Raw genomic sequence first — 23,061 nt, 5'->3', positions numbered from 1 at the left:
AATCTGACTCTAAATGTCTACATATCCAATACGCTTCCTACTAAAGAAACAGATTTAAAACTCACCATTTATTGATAACTTTATTCATCCTATATACACACCCACTTTCTCCCTACATATGCCCCACATACCCTGTACTAAGTCACCTTTCCTAAGCAGCCACAGATGCCTGAGAAGAGGGGCTGATGGGCTTACCTTGAGAGAGGCACTGATTGGCCAAGGCCACCTGACCGGAATGCAGGTAGAGGTTGAGGCGTGTGAAGATGCCCACCAGGGATGGAATGGTGATGAAGCAATAGGCAACACAGGCCTGGAGAGAGGGGAGAATCACAGGAGGTCACCTGGCAAGGCCATCACTGCAGATTAGGACTCCTGTTTTCATCTAACATCTATTTTCAAGCAAAACCACTAAAAATAATTTCCCCATTCCAAGCCCCAATGCCCCCCTCTTACCTCTGCTGTATCAGTCTCTTTGGGAAGAGAAAGGCAAGTAAGGAGAGTAATGGTGTATGAAAAATAAATCCTTAACTATCATTGAAGGAAGTAAATAAACACCTAATAATGATAAGTTAAAAAGCAGCTGTTTAAACCAATTACTTTTAAAAATGGAGGTCATGAGAAGTTCCTACAAAGAGTTTGAGGTAGTTGAGTGAGTAGAAAGGATGAGATAAAAAGGGCAGGGCTGGGATGCTTATGTTTTATTGTTATCTTTTGCATAGAATTTCTTTTTTTAAGTATATTTTTTCATTTTATTGATTATGCCATTATATTTGTTCTATTCCCCCCTTCATTCCCCTACACCCTGCACACCCGTCCCCCACCATTCCCCCCTTTAGTTCTTGAACACTTGTCTCAAGTTCTTTAGATTCTATATTTCCAATACTATTCTTGTCTTCCCCTTATCTCTTTTCTATCTACTGTCTATGCTACTTATTTTCTGTACCTTCTCCCCCCTTCTCCTTCTCCCACTCCCCTGTTGCTAACCCTCCACATGATCTTCATTTCTATGGTTCTGCTCCTGATCTAGCTGTCCTCTTAGTTTGCTTTTGTTTTAGGTGTGGTTCTTAGTAACTGTGAGTTTGCTGTACTTTCACTGTTCATCTTTTTTATCTTCTTTTTCTTAGGTAAGTCCCTTTAACATTTCATATGATAAGGGCTTGGTGATGATGAAATTCTTTAACTTGACCTTTTCTGAGAAGTGCTTTATCTGCCCTTCCATTCTAAATGAAAGCTTTGCTGGGTAGAGCAGTCTTGGATGTAGGTTCTTGCCTTTCACGACTTGGAATACTTCTTTTCAGCCCCTTCTTCCCTGTAAGGTCTCTTTTGAGAAATCAGCTGACAGTCTCATGGGGACTCCTTTGTAGATGACTGTCCCCTTATCTCTTGCTGATTCTAGGATTCTCTCCTTCATTTTGATCTTGGGAAATGTAAGGATGATGTGCCTTGGTGTGTTCCTCCTTGGGTCCACCTTCTTTGGGACTCTGTGAGTTTCCTGGATTTCCTGGAAGTCTATTTCCTTTGCCAGAATGGGGAAGTTCTCTTTTATTATTTGTTGAAATAAGTTTTCCACTTGTTGCTTTTCCTCTTCCCCTTCTGGTACCCCTATAATTTGGATGTTGGAGCGTTTAAAGATGTCCTGGAGGTTCCTAAGCCTCTCCTTATTTCTTTGAATTCTAGTTTCTTCATCCTTTTCTGTTTGGTAATTTTTTTCCTTCCTTCTGGTCTGCTCCCTTGATTTGAGTACCAATTTCCTCTCCATTACTATTGGTTTCCTGTGTATTTCCCTTCATTTCAATTAGTTTACCCTTTATATGTTCCTCTAATTTGTGACTAAAATCAACCAGATCTGTGAGCATCCTGATCACCAGTTTTTTGAACTGTGCATCTGAAAGTTTGGCTATTTCTTCATTGCTTAGATTTATTGGCTCTGGGGATCTGAGTTGTTGAGCCATGTTTTTATCTGTTTGTGCCTGTTACGTATGAGGAGAGGCGCCTTAGGTGATCACCAGGGTTGGGCCACCCAGGTGGCTGGTTTGTGATGCTGTATGTGGGGGTGGGGTCAGAGAGGGAGCAATAGCGGTCCTCTACACGCCCTGTCCTCCTCACCGCTTGCCCCCGCCTGTTTATCTGAGCACAAATGTGCGCACCACCCTACGTGGTCTCCCTAATGCTCGCCTCTTCACTGGTTTATCTGTGCGCAAATGTGCAACCTCAGACAGACAGCTGAGCTGTGCCTTCCCGTAGCTACCCTGCACCTGGGATCCACGCCCTCGGCTGCTTGTGCGCCGCCTGAGTCAGGGGATGGTTTTTGCCTGACCCACTCTGCTGCTGGCTTTGCCCCTCTCACTGGGTTAGCTAAGCATTGCGTTGTTTTCAGACTCCATATTGTTTGATTTTCTGTGGTTTGGTTGCATTTATTGTTGTTAAAACTTTGTTGTTTTTAGATTTGGTTGTGAGAGGAAGCAAAGTGTTTCCACCTACGCCTCCATCTTGGCGGAAGTCCAGAATTTCATTTTTGAAAATGTGGATTGTGTTGCTTTGATAAGATTTTGAGCAGTATACTCAAGAAGCTTCCACTTTATTTCAAAATTGGGAATTGATCAACAGGGGAAAAAGGTATTAGACCTGCCAGATACAGGTACAACTATAGAGATAATTGAGCTGGCACACAAAACCCAAATCCATCCCTCAACCACCTTACAATAATTTGTATCAAAATTCAGGCTCCTCTGATAATTTCTTTTGGAAACATTAAGAAAATTGGTCACTCCATAGATATGCAAGGAAAAATTAATCTTATAAATCAAAGAGCCCACTATAGTTCAAAGTCTGTGAATCTTATCTCTAGAACATACCCGGACAAAGGCAGCCGTTTTTCTGGAGTGATTCCCCTTCATTACTTTTCTTGTTTCCATTGCTAACCGGTTCACACTCTGTATTTGTTAATAAGTAAAACAGAAATAGTATTGGCTTATGTATTCCATAGAGATTTGAACATGAACTACATACATTTCAATGAGATCCAGCTAAGTGGGACCAAGACTGGTTAGCATCAAACCCTGAAATGCCAAACAGGTCATCAGGTCTGATTCAATCTGGGCTACAGCAAACATCTCCAAGAGCATAGACTGAAATGTACTTATTGAGTTAGTAATGCCTATGCACTAGCATTATAAAGGACCATTTGCTGGTTTAATGAATAGCTAGGGTTCACTTACTCCATTTTTAGAAACTCCATACAGTAAACTTAACATCTTGAATATCTTCAGAGAAACCTCCATTTCTGAGAGTAAACCAGCCATTTCAGCTATGAAATACTAACAATAACCATAAAAAAGGTAATAATAACAGCCACATCATCATACCAGGGGCTGTTCAAAGAACTATACATTCATTACCTCTTTTAGTCCTATGAGGTACGTACGGTTACCTCTCCTGTCTTAGGTCGTAAGTTTATTTAATGCTCCATAACCTGATAACTAGCAAACAAATATATAACAAAGCTACTTTTTTTTTTTTTTTGACCAGTGTCCCGGTGTTTGAGGATAGAACCGGTGGACTAGAAACCATTGGCACAGAAGACATAAGGCCGAGGGGGCCGGAGCCCTTTCCCTCTGCCTTGTTACATTACGAGGACCAGGACAGCATACCCGACCCCCGCCAAGAAGAGGAGGGTAAAAAGCTACTCTTCTTGAATTTACATGAGATCATTTAAGGGCCTTTGGGAATCTTCCCACAGACAGGAAAAGTTTAGACCTATGGTTCCCAAATATATACTGTGAGACTTCAGGGTAGTAGGGCAATCTCACAGAGGAACCTTTTAAAAAAAAATAGGAAAACACAGCTATGTTCAATTATTAAGCATGAGGAAAAGCACTGTTGTGGGCAGCTCAGATTCAGTACTGGACTACATTACATTCCTTGCAATGATACTGTATCATTGCACGACTGGGTTTTGGAAACTGCTTGATAAAAAGCAAGTGCTGTGCAAAAATCAATGTGGACCAGAAAATAAGGGTAGTAGTGTCCAACCTGACTCCAAGGTTTGAGAAGTTGCAGAGTGTCCAAACAGGTGCCCAGAAATTATGGTCATTTAAGAATGTGAGACACACACACACATACTCACACACAAAGAATATATAAGAATGCAATATGTGTGTGTGTGTGTGTGTGTGTGTGTGTGCATATTTTGCCCTGGCTGGTGTAGCTCAGTGGATTGAGTGTGGGCTTGTGAGCCATAAAGGTCACTGGCTCAGTTCCCAGTCAGGGCACATGCCTGGATTGTGGGCCAAGTCCCTCAGGAGGGAGTGAGCAAGAGGCAACCACACATCGACGATTCTCTCCCTCTCTTTCTCCTTTCTTTCCCTCATCTCTAAAAATAAATAAATAAAATATTTTTAAAAAAACATGATTTTCTTTCAATTTATGTATATTGTTTTAAAGGGCTATCAAGTTGTTAGAGCATAAATATTTAAAGTGCTTCAGATTAACTTCTTAATAAACAGAGATGTTATTTATTTCTTTTAACATGGGGATACCATAAAAAGTTACTAAAAAGGGCCACGATCCAAGGAAGCTGTAACTCTGGTTAGGCAACAAGACACCTGAGGTATTTCTATAAACTAATTATTGAGTGCCCCTCACAAATTCTGTGCTGTTGGCATGCAGGAATAAGAATTTAAAAATTTCAGAGAAAAAGAGGTCAATGAATACCATTCTAAGACTTCAGCAGAGCTACAGATTTTACTGACCTTTGAGAAAAAAACTTTCATACATCAGGAACAGAGCAATATGGGGCTAGAAAAATCCCAGATTATAACTGGTGCCTGGCATATAAATGACAAATATTTACTGAAAGAACAAATGAATGAAAGAAAAGCCTTACGTGAATCAATTGTACAAGAACAGGTTCCAGATTGCAAAACATTGACCTGGCCTCAACATAAAAACTTAGCTGTTGTTCAAAATCACGACCAAAGGAAACCTAGAATCAAGGAGAGAGATGCCAACAATGTTATTTCTAGTCAACTGTGAGCATACAATTGAAAACGTTTTTCTTGAGCTCTGTGGGGTCAGAAAGGTGCTGTGATGACAATTCACCAAAGATTCCCCAGATATGGATGAGTGGAAAGGGTATGCAAGCACATATACACATATGCTCACTGGAATATACTTTAAGTAGACTTTACAATACCTCATCCAGTATAGTGCTGAAATATTACTATTGTCACCTCACTGTTATGACACAGGCACTCCAGTAAAACATGAAAAGGCCAAAGGGTTAGCCATATAAGGCAGAACCCCCCCCCCAAAAAAAAAAAACCACAGAATTTTCTTCTGGACGGCAGGCCCCTTGTAGTACAGGGTTCTCCTGCTAGGTAAGTGTTCTAGGGGCCCATCTATATTAGTGTACCAGCTGGTGGTGTTATGAGAGGCTGTGTTTGATATCAGTGAATTTTTTTGAAGACTCTGTCAACACATTTGCCCACTTCATGATGGGTAATTTATGAATGTGCCTGCTCACACTGCATGGAGTGTTCAGCAGTTTTTGACCAGAAATAACTTAACCCCCAGGTCCCATACTCCCTATACTCCCAATATCGCCCTGAACAACTCTTTTTTGTTTCCCTAGATAAAAAAAGTCCTCAAAGGGAAATGTTTTGTAGTTGTGGAAGAGGTAAAACAAAAAAACTGCAGAATCACTAAAAGGCATCAAAATCAACAAGTTCAAAAACTGTTTTGAGCTTTGAAAAAGTCTCAATAAGTGTACTGCATCAAGTGGAGAGTACTTTGAAGTTGCCTGAACTTTAAACATGTAAGAATAAATACACAAATTTTTAATAAATAAATTCCATTTTGGGTGGGTCCTCCCTCATAAAACAGAATCTCAAAATATGAATAGAATTTCCCAGGCTAGAAGATCACTGGAAAGGAAATGATGAAATTTTGTCAGCTACGGCCTTTTCACAGAATATAAATTTGGTTACTGGGAGCCATTTATCAAAGAGGGTTCTATAATAAAAGTCACACCTTTCTGCTTCCTGATGGGGTTTCCAACCTCAGCAGATCACTGGTGGCTGCCAGAGCCACAAGTGAAATTTTTTCCATCATTAAAGATCCCCTCTCCTATTTCTTCAAATTTATGACTAGCTGGTTAGTAGGACAAACTTATTGCTACAGCAATCATTTGTGTCCAGAAATTTAACATTGCTATTTTCACTACAGCCATCAGATTTCACATCTTATTCTTTCATATTCTTTTCCATTACAACTTAGTGGCTTTCAGACAAAGCTATAAAAGGATAAATACCACATAATCAGTATATCAATCAAGGGCATAGGAGATGCACCTGATAAGAGCCCAATGCACATTTCCTAATGGAAACTGAATTTTCACTAAAATTGGTATTTTACCCACAGTTTGGTAGATAGTTAAACTGACCCCTGTTGTTGAATGAGTCACATTTCCTAGGTTATTTTCAAAGTGATCTAACTATTTTCATCTCAGTCAGCTTTAGTCTGGACATGAATATTAAAACAGAGGATACTGGCAGCAGTTGGTATTTAGCTTTGTGCACCAAGAATAAAAGTAGAAGCTGTTCTGGCCAGGAAGGTATGGTAGGTTGTTCCCCAAAAAGGCTGCATTCATCCCTCCCATTCTGTTGCTCATGTCACAGAGTTTCTTCTTATTGAGACAGACAGATGAGAAAGACAGTAGAGTTGGCTTTCCTTCCCCTGCAAGGGGCTATTCCTGTGACTCACTATGATTTTTTAACCTAACCTTTAAAAGGCCCTGCAGCTTCGGTTTTACCCCTCACCACAGAAAGAAAGCTGTGACAACTGAATAATGAGAGAACAGTGAAAAGAAAGAGATCACAAGGATCAGAAATGAGACACCTCAGCCAGCACTAAGGCCATGGACACAGCCCTAGTCCTGCCACATGGAGTAGCTTAGGTACCCAACCAACTGACAGAATTTTAAGAATTACAAAAACCACAGTTACTTAAAGCCACTAAGATCTGGGGTAAGTTGTTATGTGGTGATGGGTAACTCAGACAAATGGAGAGTGGACCCTGGGCATTGTGCACCCAGCCTTGCTTTCACCATTGATAAGCAAGCAGCACATCAGGAGTTTCAGGGAGCATACCCCACCAGGTCCCTATGATTTGGATTGGGCATACGTCTCCCTGACTAGCCAAATCAGTGTGCTCTTCCTCAGAGAGGCAATTTGTTTAGGAATAAGCCCGGTGATCCAAATTAATCCAAAGGGACTCAATCCTGGGACTTCTGCTGAAGTCCCTCCTGCTGGGCTACAGAGCTGGAAGAAATAGAAACCCTAAGCTCTCGTGGGGAATGAGCCGGCCAAGATTGCAGAGCAACGAGCCAAAGAAACACAGACAGAAGGCCCCAAGGACACTACAGAGACTCTGAGTCCAGCTGCTCCTCTGAAGGGTTCCATTCCTGGATGTTTTACCACACGAGCCATTAAGTCTCCCTTCCTGTCCCACTTTTTTTTCTTCCTTAAGCCAGTTTTTGTTTTTGTTTTTTTTGCCCCTTTTCCCATGGAGGAGTGATGGTTTAGTGAGTGCATTAAAATCAATAATTGTACATAATTAACAGTGGGGTAATAAATGAGTTTCTAAAACACACATATATATGAAAACTAAGCAATTTAACAGGTAGGAACATTTTGCTTTTTCTAGATTTAGAAGTGTTTCACATCTCTCTCAAGGATGCTATTCTCAAAATATATTTACTAATGGCAAAAAAGAAGGTAACATTTTCTCCTTTGAAATTTGGGCAGAAAGGTCTCACTTCAAATGTAAGATGTTTTCTAATTTCATCTTATGTCTATATACATAAAAAGCACCAGGGGAATATAATGCTAACTGCTTTCACCAGAGTGAAGATGAACAATTACATCACATTTCCAATTGCACTAACACTCCTTCCTCAATACTTACCATTTTTATAAATCCATTAATCAAATATGCCAGCATTCTTTTCTCATCCTCAAGACTGAGTGCACTAAAATCAATAATTGTACATAATTAACAATGGGGTAATAAATGAGTTTCTAAAAAAAAAATATATATATATAAACTAAGCAATTTAATGGGTAAGAACATTTTGCTTTTTCTAGATTTAAAAGTGTTTCATATCTCTCTCAAAGATGCTATTCTCAAAATATATTTACTAATGGCAAAAAAGAAGGTAACATTTTCTCCTTTGAAATTTGGGAAGAAAGGTCTCACTTCAAATGTAATTCAGAGAACTTTTGTTCAATATGATAAAAAATTGTAAACAGGCAGCAAAGTTGAAAAAATTTTTGTAGTGAGCATCAACCACCACGATCCTATCAATTATTATTTTATAATATTTATCACATAACTATCCATTCCCTCTCCATCCAACAACTCATTTTATTTTGGGGATGGTTCTTAAGGTAAATCACAGATCTCAGTTGCCTTTATTTAAGAGCAAATTTAATAAAAACACTGGGTTGGCCAAAGAGTTTGTTTAGTTTTTTCTGTATGACAGCCCTAGTAGTGCTTAGTTGCCTTTAACTTCATTTGAAACAATTTTATTAGACTGTATTCTGACAACTGTCATATCAGTGTGCATATAAAAAAACATCAAAATTGGCGAATTTTTGTTCAGTCATTTTAATATAGAAGATGGAAGAAGATACCCAACATTTTTGGCATATTATGCTTTATTATTTCAAGAAAGGTAAAAACACAACTGAAACACAAAAAAAAATTGTGCAGTATATAGAGAAGGGGCTATGACTGATTCAGTAGGTCAAAAATGGTTTGCGAAGTTTCTTGGTACTATTGACATTATGGCCAAATAATTCTCTTTTTTTAATTTTTTTATTGATTATGCTGTTACAGTTGTTCTATTCCCCCTTTCATTCCCCTCCACCCTACCCCCCATTCCCACCATTAACCCCCCTTTAGTTTATGACCATGTGTCTCAAGTCCTTCAGATTCTATATTTCCCATGCTATTCTTGCCCCCCCTTCTATTTTCTATCTACTCTCTATGCTACTTATTTTATGTACCTTCTCCCCCCTTCTTCTCCTCCCACTCCCCTGTTGCTAACCCTCCTTGAGATCTTCATTTCTATGTTTCCACTCCTGATCTAGCTGTCCTTTTAGTTTGCTTTCGTTTTAGGTGTGGTTGTTAATAACTGGGAGTTTGTTGTCCTTTCACTGTTCATGTTTCTTTAACTTCTTTTTCTTAGATAAGTCCCTTTAACATTTCATATAATAAGGGCTTGGTGATGATGAACTCCTTGAATTTGATCTTATCTGAGAAGCACTTTATCTGTCCTTCCATTCTAAATGAAAGTTTTGCTGGATAGAGGAATCTTGGTTGTAGGTCTTTGGATTTCATGACTTGGAATACCTCCTTCCAGCCCCTTCTTGCCTGTAAAGTCTCTTTTGAGAAATCTGCTGACAGTCTGATGGGGACTCCTTTGTAGGTGACTGTCCCCTTAGCTCTTGCTGCTTCTAGGATTCTCTCCTTCATTTTAATTTTGGCTAATATAATTATGATGTGCCTTGGTGTGTTCCTTCTTGGGTCCAACTTCTTTGGTACTCTCTGAGCTTCCTGGATTTCCTGGAAGTCTATTTCCTTTGCCAGATTGGGGAAATTCTCCTTTATTATTTGTTCAAATAAGTTTTCCACTGGTGGCTGTTCCTTTCCCCCTTCTGGTACCCCTATAATTCGGATGTTGGATCATTTAAAGATGTCCTGGAGGTTCCTAAGATTCTCCTCATTTCTTTGAATTCTTGCTTCTTGACTCTCTTCCGTTTGGCCATTATTTGCTTTCTTCTGGTCCACTCCATTGATTTGAGTCCCAGTTTCCTTTTCATTGCTATTGGTTTCCTGTGCAATTCCATTCATTTCAATTAGTTTCGCCTTCATATATTTCTCTAATTTGTGGCTATAATCAACCAGTTCTGTGAGAATCCTGATCACCAGTGTTTTAAACTGTGCGTCTGAGAGTTTTGCTATTTCTTCATCACTTAGATCTATGGGTTCTGGGGCTTTGAGATCTTCTTGCGCCATTTTTGGTCTGTTCGTGCCTGTTATGTACGAGGAGCGGAGCCTTGGACTCCCAGGTCGCTGGGTTGTGACGCTGTATGTGGGGGCATGGTCCGAGCGGGGAGATGGTGGCCCCCTCTGCTGTTTCGCGCTGCTGTCGGGTGAGGAGGAGCACCTAAGGTGGTTTACCTGGGCCGGGCCACTCAGATTTGCTGGGTTATGACGCTGTATGTGGAGGTGGGGTCAGAGCAGGGAAATGGCGGCGCCCTCTGCTGCTGCTTGCCAGGGGGACCCGCTGGGCCCCCGTCCAACCGCCCACTCCCTCGCCTGTCCACCCGCGCACAAATGCGGGACCACGGTCAACATGCAGCCCGCTCCCCCGCTGTCTCCTCCGCGGTCGCTCGCCTGGTCGCTCGCTCGGTCGCTCACTAGGTCCAACCCTGCACCTGGATTCCCCGTGTCTGGATTCCGCGCCTGAGTCCGTTTGACCGAGTCCTTCTGTGCAACCCCGCTTCACCAGCCGCTGGTTTCGCCCCTTACCGATCAGGCTGAAGAATTTGTTGTTAAAGGACTTCTGAAAAGTTCAATTTTCCGTGTTCTGGCTGTGTTTTTTGTTGCTAATATTTAGTTGTCTCTAAACTTGGTTGTGTGAGAAGGCACTGCATATCCACCTATGCCTCCATCTTGGCAGAAGTCCTTATGGCCAAATAATTCTTTGCTGTGCGGCTGTCTTATGCATTGGACAATGTTTATTTAGCATCACTCCTGGCCTCTACCCACTGGAAGCCAATAGTTGACATGCTCTAAATATCCAAATCAATAAGGTTATGGTGAAAATGAAAAATGTGTCTTTTGTGCAAAAAAAACTAAACAGACTCTGCCCAACTCAATATGTATGAGAAAATGTCAAGGGTTTATAGCTTTGATTTTACTTGTCTAGGCCTATAAATAGTACCCTAAGTTTATTTTGAAAAAGTTTAAGAGCCCAGAGAAGACAGGAATTAAGTTTTTTGTTTATTGGTTTTTTCTAGGGAAAATAAGTATAACAGAGACTGCATAACATCCTCCAATACACTAGGACTCCTTTGTTCTCTGAAACAACATTTCCTAGTCTCCTTTGCATCTAGGTATGGCCACATGACAGTTCTAGCCAATGGGATAGGAATACAAGTGATTTATTTATAAGCCTTCTCAATTTTATCCCTAAAAGAAAGCTGCTGCCCTGCAATGCCTGCAGGCTATAACCTGGACACGGTCAAGGTAAGCCACCTTCTACCAGGAAGATAAGCATAACAACCCAGAGGGATGGCAGAGCAATAAGAGACAAAGAACCTGAGTTCCCTGGATGATGTTCTAAAGCAGAGCTACCCTACCTCCACCATCTGGTCTCAAACTTCTATCAAGAAAGAAATAAACCTATTTTATTTAGGCCAAAAACCAATATCCTACTAATACAAGTGCCTTTCTGGATGTTTTCTGTGCCTTTATTTTTATATTTGTACAACTAAAATCTATTGGTTCCATTTATTATAGAAAGTCTTATTATTTTGATTTTTTATAACTACCCATGAGGTAGGTTGACAGTACAAAGTCATGAAATTAAAGACTCTAAAATTCAGAGGACAAAAAAGAAATATAATTCATCTTATTGACAGTTAAGTACTAAAACAATTTTCTCAAGGCTTGTAATATTTTCCAGTGACTCAAGCTGCTTATTTAAAAATTCTTTAGACACTAAAATTTCAGTGACAAATAAGCAGGAATTGGCTTAAATGTAGTCAAATGGAAACCTGTGGGGGGGGAAGGCTAGAAAGCAAAGGAGAAATAATTTGGTCTTTGATCCAAAGGTAAGGACAGTGGGTAGGTCTGAGCCTCAAATACACAGAATAAAGTCATTCATGTAAAGATTATGAGCAATTGCAATGAGAAAAAAATTTAAAGGCTCTGTTGTTAAATGTATGAACTCATTGTTATATTATCTGTTGCTATCAGAACTCTCTTGGAGACAGGGAGTTTAAGTTTACTTCGATGGCACCAGCCTTTTTCTCCCAACTGAAAATCCTTTGTAAAAACATCTGCCACCTCATTTTATCAGGTTACTCATAGCCCCCCCCTCTTCTCCTAGACTGGAAAGTCCTCATAAGCAAGAATCTTAATAGCCCCCATAAAATATTATTATTCACAGTGGCATCTTAAAGCAGCAATTCCCTTATGTACTACTATGTGGTATTAAGACCCAATCCATTTTACATTTCAGCCTTGAGTGTGACTTACTTCACAGAGTCATGCATGGTCTTGCAAACATGCAAAAGAGCGTTTAGAATGACGGGATCTTTGGTAGGCTCTTTCTGATGCCTAAGAGACATTTAAAGACAATGGTAAAAGCTATATCTGCTAAGAACAGTGAAAGCATGGGCTTAGTTCTTATCTGCTATACATATTTGAGGAACAACAAATGATCACTACTAATGGGCAACTTTCTGGTTTTTCTCTTAATTCTGCTTTCAACAAGTTTGCTCTTCTCCATATATTATAACTTTTCATAACTGCAAAATCCTGGTAAAACTTCTAAATTTCCTAAGCCAGGCAAGAGCAAACCTGTTTTGGGTTTGTTTTTTCTTTTTCAGATCATGTTTCCTGAACTCTCTGAACGGGTCCACACCCTATCTACAACTGTGTTAGGTGCCAAGAATACTTATTCACTGGGTTTTTCAAATAACATAAAAGGACAAGCTCATCAAATAAACTTTAGGCAAGAAAAGTAAGCATATTTGTTCCAAGCATATGAAATTAATCTCTTAGGAAGACAACATAAGGAATGCTTAAAACATACATTCAAGCAACATCTATCTCAATTTTCCAAACTCTACATACTCAATATTTAAACAGACTTTAACTTAATCTTGTCCTAAAAAATAATATACATGAAATCATTGATGATAGTAGTTATAAATTACCTAACATACTTTTAAATAAATATATAAATGTTAAAATAAAAATGAAAATCTCTCCTTAATGGACCACCTACAATTATTTCATATACCACCAGCAATACACAATATGGGAAACAGATTTAATACCATGAAAGGAACTAAACTTGAAAATGGACCATAAATCTGCACATGGAAGATGTAAACCTTTCTAGCTCTGGAATCTTGATAAGTATCACTTTATCTTTTAAATGTTACTCCCTAACTAGTTTATCAATATATTGCTCCTTCCAAAAACACATAGGAGTAAAATGTAGCGGATGGTCAAGCCCCTGCTAATACTTATGACTCGGTCTAAGCACTAGTTAAAAACTTTTACTATGACCGCTCCTTTTATGTGGTTTTCCACTCAATATTATTTTAAGTATGAAATACATATACATGACTAAGCCCCAGAGTGCATAAACTGATTTCTTATCAACAGGTTTCACAAAGGCATTGGGAATTGAAGCTTCCAATTACAATGTGCTACACTTACTTGATAAAAACTTCCATGATGCATTTGCAAACCTCGACCCGTACACTCTCTTTTTGGAACATATCCAGAAATGGCAGAAATTTTTCCTGAAAATAAAAAGAGTACTGTACATGCAATTTTTACAAGTTTTTAGAAGGAATCTATGGGTCATGTTTCTCTCTGATGGTGAAAAGAGTTCTTTATATTTTGGAGCAGGTCAAATGAGGACTCAGCTGAAATGGAGATGACAATGAGGTTTTAAAAACTACTGTTATTAAATCAATTTTCTCCTGCTCGAGAGATCAGGGCTGGGACCAGTTAACATTTGGAGAACCACCTCAGCAACATTTAGATGACCACAAGCTTTTCTGTGTAACAAAATGAAAACAAGGCGTCAGTCTTTTTATGGTGGTATTGACAAGCAAAGAAAGATTGCCCTGGTGTTGGTGCCCTACACCGAAGAAAGTCTGGTGTAGCTCAGGGGATTGAGCATGGGCCTGTGAATAAAAGGGTTGCCAATTCAATTCCCAATCAGGGCATATGCCTGGGTTGCAGGCCGGGTCCCCAGAGAGGGGTGCATGAGAGGCAACCACATGTTGATGTTTCTCTCCCTCTCTTTCTCCTTCTCTTCCCCTTTCTCTAAAAAGAAATAAATCTTAAAAAAGAGAGAGAGACAGACAGAGAGAAGAGTCAGAGTTGTTCAGAGAGTAGCCTCTTGCATCTTGGCTTTACATAGTGACTGTGTGATCTTTTAATCAAGTTACTCCAGCATCAGTTTTCTCATCTGTAAAGGGGGAATAATAACTACTACTACTTCCCATTGGTGCTGTGAAAATATGAGGCAATGCACAGTTCTGGCACAGTGCTTGGACTGTGGAAAATGTTCAATAAATTACGGATTCTAGTTTTAAATAAACAGAAACCCAAAAACATATAGTCCTGTGAGTATATATAAATGGAAACCAGAAGAGGGCAGGGTGCCAGTGAAGAGAGAAGGAAAAAGAATGTCACTATATACAGAATGACCTAGATTTGTACTGATCCAGTGCACTGCAGCAAACTTGAAAGGGTGTCTCAGAATTTTTTAACTTTTTGAGGAAAACATAATAAGTCTTAACTGTCAGACATTGAGATGAGTTTTTTCTTTAAAAAATTATTATGTATGTTTAGAGAGAGGGAAAAAGGAAGAAGAAGAGAGAGAGAGAGACATTGATTGCTTGCTTCTCACAAGCTCCCAACCAGGACCCTGGCCTGCAATCCAAGCCTATACTCTGATCAGGAATAGAACCAGCAACCTTTCAGTCTACAGAATGACGTCAAGCTCACTAAGCCACAACAGACAGGGCTAGAGAACTATTATTTCATATTTTCAAGAGATTGTATGATAAAAAAGCAAGTATCATGTGAAAATAAATGAGTAAGAGGATGTCCACTTTGACTCCAAGGTTTGAGAAGCTGTATGGTGCCTAAATACTATTAAATAATTAATGAATTAAAGATAATATTTTTCTTTCAGTCTATGCACATTATACTTTCAAATGCTGATTATGTTGTGATGAAATAAATGCTTAAGTTGTTTAGACATAACTACTTTAGAAAAGAACCCTTAAGTATTTCTTTTGGCCCAGGACACCATGAAAAAAATTACTGAGTCACTAAGACAACTTCTGACTCAGACGTAAGTTTCCAAAGATAATTAGGAAACATTACTTACCACTGTGAAAAGAACTGAGAAATCGTGGAAGTGGGTAATCACTTTCTTAATTATTGACCGAAGCTAAAAAACAAAACAAAAAACACATCTTATTTAATAAAGAGTATTTTTTTAAAAAGGCAACTCTTTCATCATTTGCAATCACATTACAAGAATGGACTGCTCAAGGGTTGGAGAATTATTGGGTAGGTTGGGCCATATCTCAGTCCAGCTTTGCCCATCTTATTCTGAACCCTGGGGAAATAGTGTCTCAGTCTTGATTCCCTGTTCACTAAAATGGAGAGCAAAGCTGTATTTTCCTCATTATGAGGATTAAAAGAGATGGTTCAGGTAGAGGTGCCTGTCCTTCAAAGCCCTCCATTACAGTCAGCTATGAATATTCAAGGAATGAACAAACATTTGCTATAGACCATACAGTCAACACAACATGTGAACAAATGGGTGTGGCTGGGTTCCAATAAAACTTTTTATATAAAAATATCTGGTGGGAGAGTTCCAGCCAAGATGGAGGTGTAGGTAGAAATGTTTTCCCTCCTTGTACAACCGAAAGAAGAATAACAGCTAATTTTAAAAAATTGCCAGAAAATCAAACTGCATGGAACTCTGACAATCAAGGAGTTAAAGAAACATTCATCCAGACCACTGGGGCGGGGGCAGGCAGTGCAGATGGGCAGCCAGGCAGACAGAACTCACAGCAAGTCCAGCGGACCACAGGGGTAAGGTGGGTCTGGTTGACCAGGAAATTAAAGATTTAAAACCTCTAACTGTAAAATACTATGGGAGTTGAGAAAGCAGGAGAAAATTCCAGTTTTACAGGAGAGTTCCTTGGAAACTGGGGCTACAGCAGAGTGAGAGAGCAGCATTATTCCCTCTCTGACTCCTCCTCCACAGACAGCACCACAACGAGCAAAGAAGGTTGCTCCCCCTGGCAAATACCTAAGGCTTTGCCCCTTACAACATAACAGGTGCACATAGAAAAACAAATATGGCCTAAATGGAAGAACAGATCAAAACTCCAAAAATAGAACTAAGTGATGAAGAGAGAGCCAACCTATCAGATGCAGAGTTCAAAACACTGGTAATGAGGATGCTCACAGAATTAATTGAGCTCAGTCACAAAATGAAAGATGAAATGAAGGCTACACAAAGTGAAATAAAACAAAATACACAGGGAACCAACACTGAGGGAAGGAAACCAGGACTAAGTCAACGATTTGGTAAAAAAATGAAGAAATAAACACCTAATCAGAACAGAATGAAGAAAGAAGCATTCAAAAAAAAATGAGGACAGGCTTAGGAACCTCTGGGACAACTTTAAGCACTCCAACATCTGAATTGCAGGGGTGGCAGAAGGGGAAGAGGAAGAGCAAGATATTAAAAACTTATTTGAAAAAATAATAAAGGAGCCCTGGCTGGTGTAGCTCAGTGGATTGAGCATGGACCTGCGAACCAAAGGATCGTGGTTTGATTCCCAGTCAGGGCACGTGCCCGGGTTGCAGGTCAGTTCCCAGCAGGGGACTCATGAGAGGCAACCATACATTGATATTTCTCTCCCTCTCTCTTTCCCTTCCCCTCTAAAGATAAATACATTAAATTAAAAAATAATAATAATAAAGAAAAAATTCCCTGATTTGGCGAAGGAAATAGACTTTCAGGAAGTCCAGGAAGCACAGAGAAACCCAAAGAAATTGAACCCAAGGAGGAACACACCAAGACACATCATAATTAAGTTACCCAAGATTAAAGATAAGGAGAGAATCTTAAAAGCAGCAAGAGAAAATGAGACAGTTACCTATAAATGAGTGTCATAAGACTATCAGATGATTTCTCAAAAGAGACCTTACAGGCAGGAAGGAGATGGAAAGGAGTGTTTGCAGTCATGAAAGGCAAGGACGTACATTCAAGATTACTCCATCTAGCAAAGCTCTCATTTACAGTGAAAGGGCAGATAAAGTGCTTCCCAGATAAAGGTCAAGTTAAAGGAGTTCATCATTACCAAGCCCTTATTATATGAAAAGTTAAAGGGACTTACCTAAGAAATAGAAGGTCAAAAACTATGAACAGTAAAATGACAACAAACTCATGACTATCAACAACTGAAACTAAAAAACAAAAACTAAAACTAAGCAAACAACTAGAAGAGAAACAGAATCACAGAAATGGAGATCACATGGAGGGTTATCAGTGGTGAGGGGGAGGAAGAGAATTGGGGGGGAAGTACAGGGAATAAGAAGCATAATTGGTAGGCATAAAAAAGACAGGCAGAGATTAAGAATAGATAGGAAATGAAGAAGCCAAAGAACTTTTATGTACAACTCATGGATATGAACTAAGGGGGAGCATACTACAGTGTGGAGGGTATAGGGCAGAGGGGGAATAAGGGGGGAAAAACTGGAACAACTGTAATAGCATAATCAGTAAAACATACTTAAAAAAATAGCTGGTGGGCTACAATGGGCCCTAATTACCAGACCTCTCTTCTAGCCCATCATGACTGTTTGCTTGATTGCTTCAGGCGAGAGGCTGGACTGTTTGCCAGTGAGTCAAAGGCTCCATTATTACCCAAGAACGGTGGTACAGTCTGTGAAGCTGGCCCCAGATGCTCAGGTACTGTTGTCCACCACCCCTTGCCCAGAAATGCACACAGTCTTGTTGTATTTCAAGGGCCTTGGCAGAAGAGAACCAAGAAGCCTGTTTTTCTAAATAAAACAGAACCCCGCAACCCTGGTTACTGTTAAGAAGAGAAAGTTTACTGACAAATAGTTTGTTCATACTAAAAATACTGCTGTTTAAATCATTTGCAAGGGAAATTGCTCATGTTCTAAAACCAGAATTTTAAGAGGTACCATCCCATTTCATAATTAAGTAGCATTTTAGGTCAGTCAAACAAAAGGTTAAGATAGTACAACATTGTCTGGTGAAAATAATTTCTGAAACCTTATACATAGCAACTAATCCCTTTAAAAGAGGATTTAAAAAAAAATACTTAAATACAATCACACATATTGCATTGCCTGATTTAAAAAAATAGGTTTTTATCAACATTTTACTATGAAAATGGTGAAATATAAAGAAATTAAAAAGACTATATAACAATACCCATTTATTTACTACTTAGAATCTACAATGACTAACACTTTGCTATATTCACTTTTTCTCCTCACCTATCCAATTCAATGGTTGAATTTTTAAAGACACACCCACATATATATTTAATATTATTTTAAAATAATTTAAAACTTGCAGAAAAGTTGACATAGTACACAAGACTCCCATATTGCCTTTACCCAAATTCACTCATTTTTAATATTTTGCCAAATTCACCCATTTTTAATATTTTGCCAAATTTTACGTTCTATGTAAAATAATGTTTTCCTCAACCATTATGAGAGTAGATTGCATGTATTATGTCCCTCACCCCTTCATATTTCATTTTTACTGGGTTGGCCAAAAAGTCCATATGGTTTTTAATGTAAAATAAAAGGCACATTTTTCATTTTCACCAATTACTTTATTAATTTGGATATTTTGAGTGTGTTGGCTACCTCCTGCATGGCGTAATACTGATTTTTCTCAATTAATGTCTCAATTTGATCACTATTAACAACTGGTTTATGTGACCAGAGAGAGGCATCCAGCCAGAAATCTCCAGCATGAAATTTCACAAACCACTTTTGACACACTGGATCAACCACAGCACCTTCTCCAGATACTGCACTAATCGTTTTTATTTTATTTTTGCATTTCATTTGTGTTTTACTTTTCTTGAAATAACAAAGAATAATATGCTAAAAATGTCATTTTCTTCCATCTTCATTATTAAAATGGCTGCACAAAAATTCACCAATTTTGATAAGTTATTTTTTAATGCACACTGATATGACAACTGTCACAATACAATCTAACAAAACTGTTCTGAATGAAGTTAAAGACAGCTAAGCGCTACTAGGGCCATCTTATAAGAAAAAAAAACAACTTTTTGGCCAACCCAATATTTTCTAACATTTCCAGTTTGCTGTTATCAAATTCAGCAGCAAACACTGTTAACTAAAATTAACACTGATATAATACTTTAGTCTATCATCCACATCCCTATCTTGTCAACTACCTGAAGATGTTCTCTGTATCATTATTTTTTCTTCTTGTCAGTACAGGATCACACATTGCATTTTGTTTTCATGTCTCCAGAGACTGTTAATTTGGAACAGTTCCTTAGCCTTTCTTTGCTACTAATGAAAATATTTTTTAGACTACAGTCCAATTACTTTACAGAATACTCTTCAATTTGGGCACAACTGATGTTGCTGCATGGTGAGATTTGGGTTACATATTTTCTACTAGAATGCAACAAGATTATGTTGTGTTCTTCTTAGGGCATCTGCAGGCACACCATATCTGTTTCTCACTGGTAATAAGAATTTTGATTAGCAGGTCAGTGTCCATCTGATTTCTGTACTTTATAGTCACTATTTTTTCTCCTGTAATTAATAATCTCTTAGAAAAACCCTTTAAGATATGAAAATATCCTGCTCCTTATCAGACTCCTCCTATATTTAGCATCCACCGATGATTCTTACCTATAGATTGATAGTTCTTATCTTTTACTGTGTTGGCTGCAAATGCTGATTTTTTTTTAACTCTACCATTTCTTCCACATTTCGCAATTGGCACCCCTGTCCACCTTTCCGTTCATTTATTTATTTATCTATTCACCACAGGAACAGTATACTCAATTCCTATTTCATTGAATTTGTTATAACCCAGTATTGTCCTTATTTTTTTGATGTTCAAATTGGGAGCCCAAAATAGCCCCTTCCAAGCTACTCCAGTGCCCTTTTCAACTCCCTTTATCCCCATCAGTTTTTTGAGTACTTCTTTCATTTTTGGCACAAGAAAATGTGCCAGGCTTACCACAGACATTCTGTATCATTGACCTTGAGTAAGCTAATTCTCCACAGTGATGTGGCCCAACTTAAGACTAGCGGCTCACGACCTATATGGGTGGATATCCTGAATGTCAGCTGCATCTCTTATAAGTTGCTTTTAGATATAACAGAATTATAAAGAGTATAATTTCCTTTTCTCTTTCAGGAATGGATTGCATTAAAATCATTATGCTACTTCGAGTTTTCAATTAATTGGTTCCTTAGCACTCAAGGTCTTACTGAAATTTTTTCAACAAAAATTCTAATGCACACCACTCTTCTGATGTGCTTGAGACCTTGACAACCCACAAGGTATGATCCAGTTTCTCTGCACTACAGATTTTACTTACTGAATAATATTTACCAAGAGCCTACTATGCATGACCATGTACTTTTTATATCACATCTAGAAAATGCTAGTCAGTGGCTGCTCTATAAATTGTAATGATGAATCATTTTAACTAGCAAATGGTGAAAAACTCTTAAATTAGCAAAATGTGAAAATTCTAAAATTCTTTAAGAATATGTAACTCATTTTAGCTAGAAATCTATTATTGAAAGTTAAGTACCAGAACATAATGTTTTTAAATAAAAATAAATAAATTTAATTAGGTCAAAAGTTACTTTACAGTAAGTGATCCTGAGCTGCATTCTATACTAGATGGGGAGAAAAAAAATCCTGCTCTCAAGGACATTATTGAATCCAGTGACAAAATGGGACCAGGGACTGTGGCGTAAATAATAGTGATGTATAATGTTAAGTTCTCTGTATTTGACAACTAAACTGTGGTTATACAGCTCTGGCTGGTGTAGTTCAGTGGATTAAGTGTGGGCTGTGAACCAAAGGGTCACTAGTTCAATACCCCATCAGGGCACATGCCTGGGTTGCAGGCCAGGTCCCCAGTAGGGGGTGCATGAAAGGCAACCACACATTGATGTTTCTATCCCTCTCTTTCTCCTTCCCCTCTCTCTAAAAATAAATAAATAAAATCTAGAAAAAAAAATAAACTGTGGTTATTTTGTCCTTGTTCTTAGGAAATACTCATTCAAACCTTTAAAGGCAAAGTGACATGATGTGTTTAACTTAACCTCAATGATTCAGAAAAATTTACATACACATATATATGCATGTTTGTGTACATAGGAATAATGGTAAAGCAAACAAGGAATACGTTTATAACTAGTGAATCTGGGTAGAGAATAATGTGATTTCTGCATGCTAGTCTTTCAACTTTTGAATATATTTGAATTTATTCCCAAATAAAAAAGTTTGTCTAACTGAAAAACACAGGCACTTACTTGAGCCCAGCAACCGTGCCAGGGATTCCCATACTGTATTTCATTTAGTTCTTACAACCACTCAGAGAGTAGGACTATTATTATTCCCATTTTATAGGGAGAAAAACTGAGCCAAAACATTAAGTAACTGAGTAAAGGGTACATGGTAAGGATATGACAACTCTAGGATTCAAACCCAGGATTTGATTCAGATAATCCTAGATTCAGATTCAAACCCTAGATTCAGATAATCTAGGATTATCTGAATTTATGATCTGCCCCAAGCAACATGCCAATTTCATTCAACAGAATAAAATTCCCAACAGTAAGGAAATGGAAAATGCAAGTCTGTTACCTGAGGGTAGGAGTCTTCAAATGCACGATCTGGAGTCATATGCCTGATGACATCAGCCAAAACAGTATTTACCTCTCGTTTCTAATTCGGAAAATGAATGAAACCTTGATTAAATCTTTCAGGAATAGATTGTCTCTGTTTTCATGCTGCAGTGGTGGAGCTAGAGATAATATAGTCTAAAACCCTCAGATGTTTACTATCTGGCCCTTTAGGGGAAAAGTCTAGATAATAGAAGCACAGATGCATCTTGGCAAGGTGGCTCCAAGGCTGAATGGCTTACAGGTAAATTTCCTGGCACATAGCATATGTTATCTAAATAGGTGCCATTATATTTACTCTCTTGTTTAATGCTCATTAAATTCACCAGCATGAACATCATTATTCCCATTCTACAACTGAGGAAATGGCAGCTCAGAGATGTTAAATGACTTAGCCAGGGTCACATAGAAAAAAAAAATCATCTGACAACACACTAAAAGGACTCAGAGTTCCTTGGAGAATGTGCTGATTCTGAATCTGGAATAAGAAATATGCAAAGGAGGTAAAACACCTTAGAAAGCAAGGAAAATATAAAAATAAGAGCATGTCTGAAAAGGTTACAACTGGACCAAAGTGGGATAATTGATCATTAGTGAGAATAATAAAATTCAAATATGTTTAAATCCATGAGCTGTTAAAGACACCAAGAGCAACTACAACTCATGAGTCACCTCTGGGGATTTGGGAAGAACTGAATTCTTATTCTAAAAACTAGTAAATAACAGATAAAACTACACAGCAATACTACCTCTTCTGTAGAAACTGTATCTCAGGGTAATTAAATACCTAGTGAAAGGAGTCTCTTTTTATACAAGTATCCCAGAAAACAGATAAATGATAATAACTGAATATCACCATTTTGCAACATCTGATAAACTGTGATATGCTTGAGCATCAATGGCTGCTCACTTCATCAAGAGATAAGAGGAAGGCATGAACATCCCAGGAAAAGTACCACACCACCACCCATGGTGCCAAAAAAGACAATTTATATGAACTAACTGCTCATTTGTAGTAAATACTAAAGGGCAGGGGAACATGCTGAATGCCACCAAGGGATGCAACTAGCCATTCCAGACTGGGGAAACTACAGAACAAATGATCCAATTTCTTCAACAAATAAATTACAGAGGAAAAAAAAGTGGGGGCAGGGGGAGAGGGAAGGAGGAAGAAAAGAGAAAGATGGAGAGAGAGAGAACTTATAGATTAAAAGAATCCTAAGAAGTCTACTGAAATATATGACCCTT

At 38.5% G+C, this 23,061-nt stretch overlaps 1 protein-coding gene and 1 non-coding gene across 4 annotated transcripts in view; both read right to left on the bottom strand.

The window, feature by feature from the left end:
• The window catches only part of VPS35L (VPS35 endosomal protein sorting factor like), a 177,054-nt gene that overhangs the window by 37,894 nt on the left and 116,099 nt on the right, over nt 1-23,061 (bottom strand). For all 3 annotated transcript variants that reach the window (XM_037163428.2, XM_037163430.2, XM_053659497.1), the window contains exons 19-26: nt 21,776-21,856; nt 15,218-15,280; nt 13,525-13,610; nt 12,331-12,411; nt 7,966-8,029; nt 4,886-4,984; nt 2,856-2,933; nt 196-310 (exon numbers count right to left, since the gene is read on the bottom strand). In XM_037163428.2, coding sequence (XP_037019323.2) covers nt 196-310; nt 2,856-2,933; nt 4,886-4,984; nt 7,966-8,029; nt 12,331-12,411; nt 13,525-13,610; nt 15,218-15,280; nt 21,776-21,856 — 667 coding nt within the window. The remainder of the gene's footprint in view (nt 1-195; nt 311-2,855; nt 2,934-4,885; nt 4,985-7,965; nt 8,030-12,330; nt 12,412-13,524; nt 13,611-15,217; nt 15,281-21,775; nt 21,857-23,061) is intronic.
• On the bottom strand, nt 3,526-3,674 carry LOC119062476 (small nucleolar RNA SNORA57). The gene has a single exon (XR_005084980.2). It is a non-coding gene; the product is annotated as a small nucleolar RNA SNORA57 (small nucleolar RNA).

The sequence above is a fragment of the Artibeus jamaicensis genome, unplaced genomic scaffold (genome assembly GCF_021234435.1).
Source record: "Artibeus jamaicensis isolate MK-2021 breed Jamaican fruit bat unplaced genomic scaffold, CSHL_Jam_final scaffold_666, whole genome shotgun sequence".
NCBI classification, from domain to species: Eukaryota; Metazoa; Chordata; class Mammalia; order Chiroptera; family Phyllostomidae; genus Artibeus; species Artibeus jamaicensis.
Note: the sequence above shows the minus strand (reverse complement) of the source record. Positions and strands in the feature narration are given on the sequence as shown.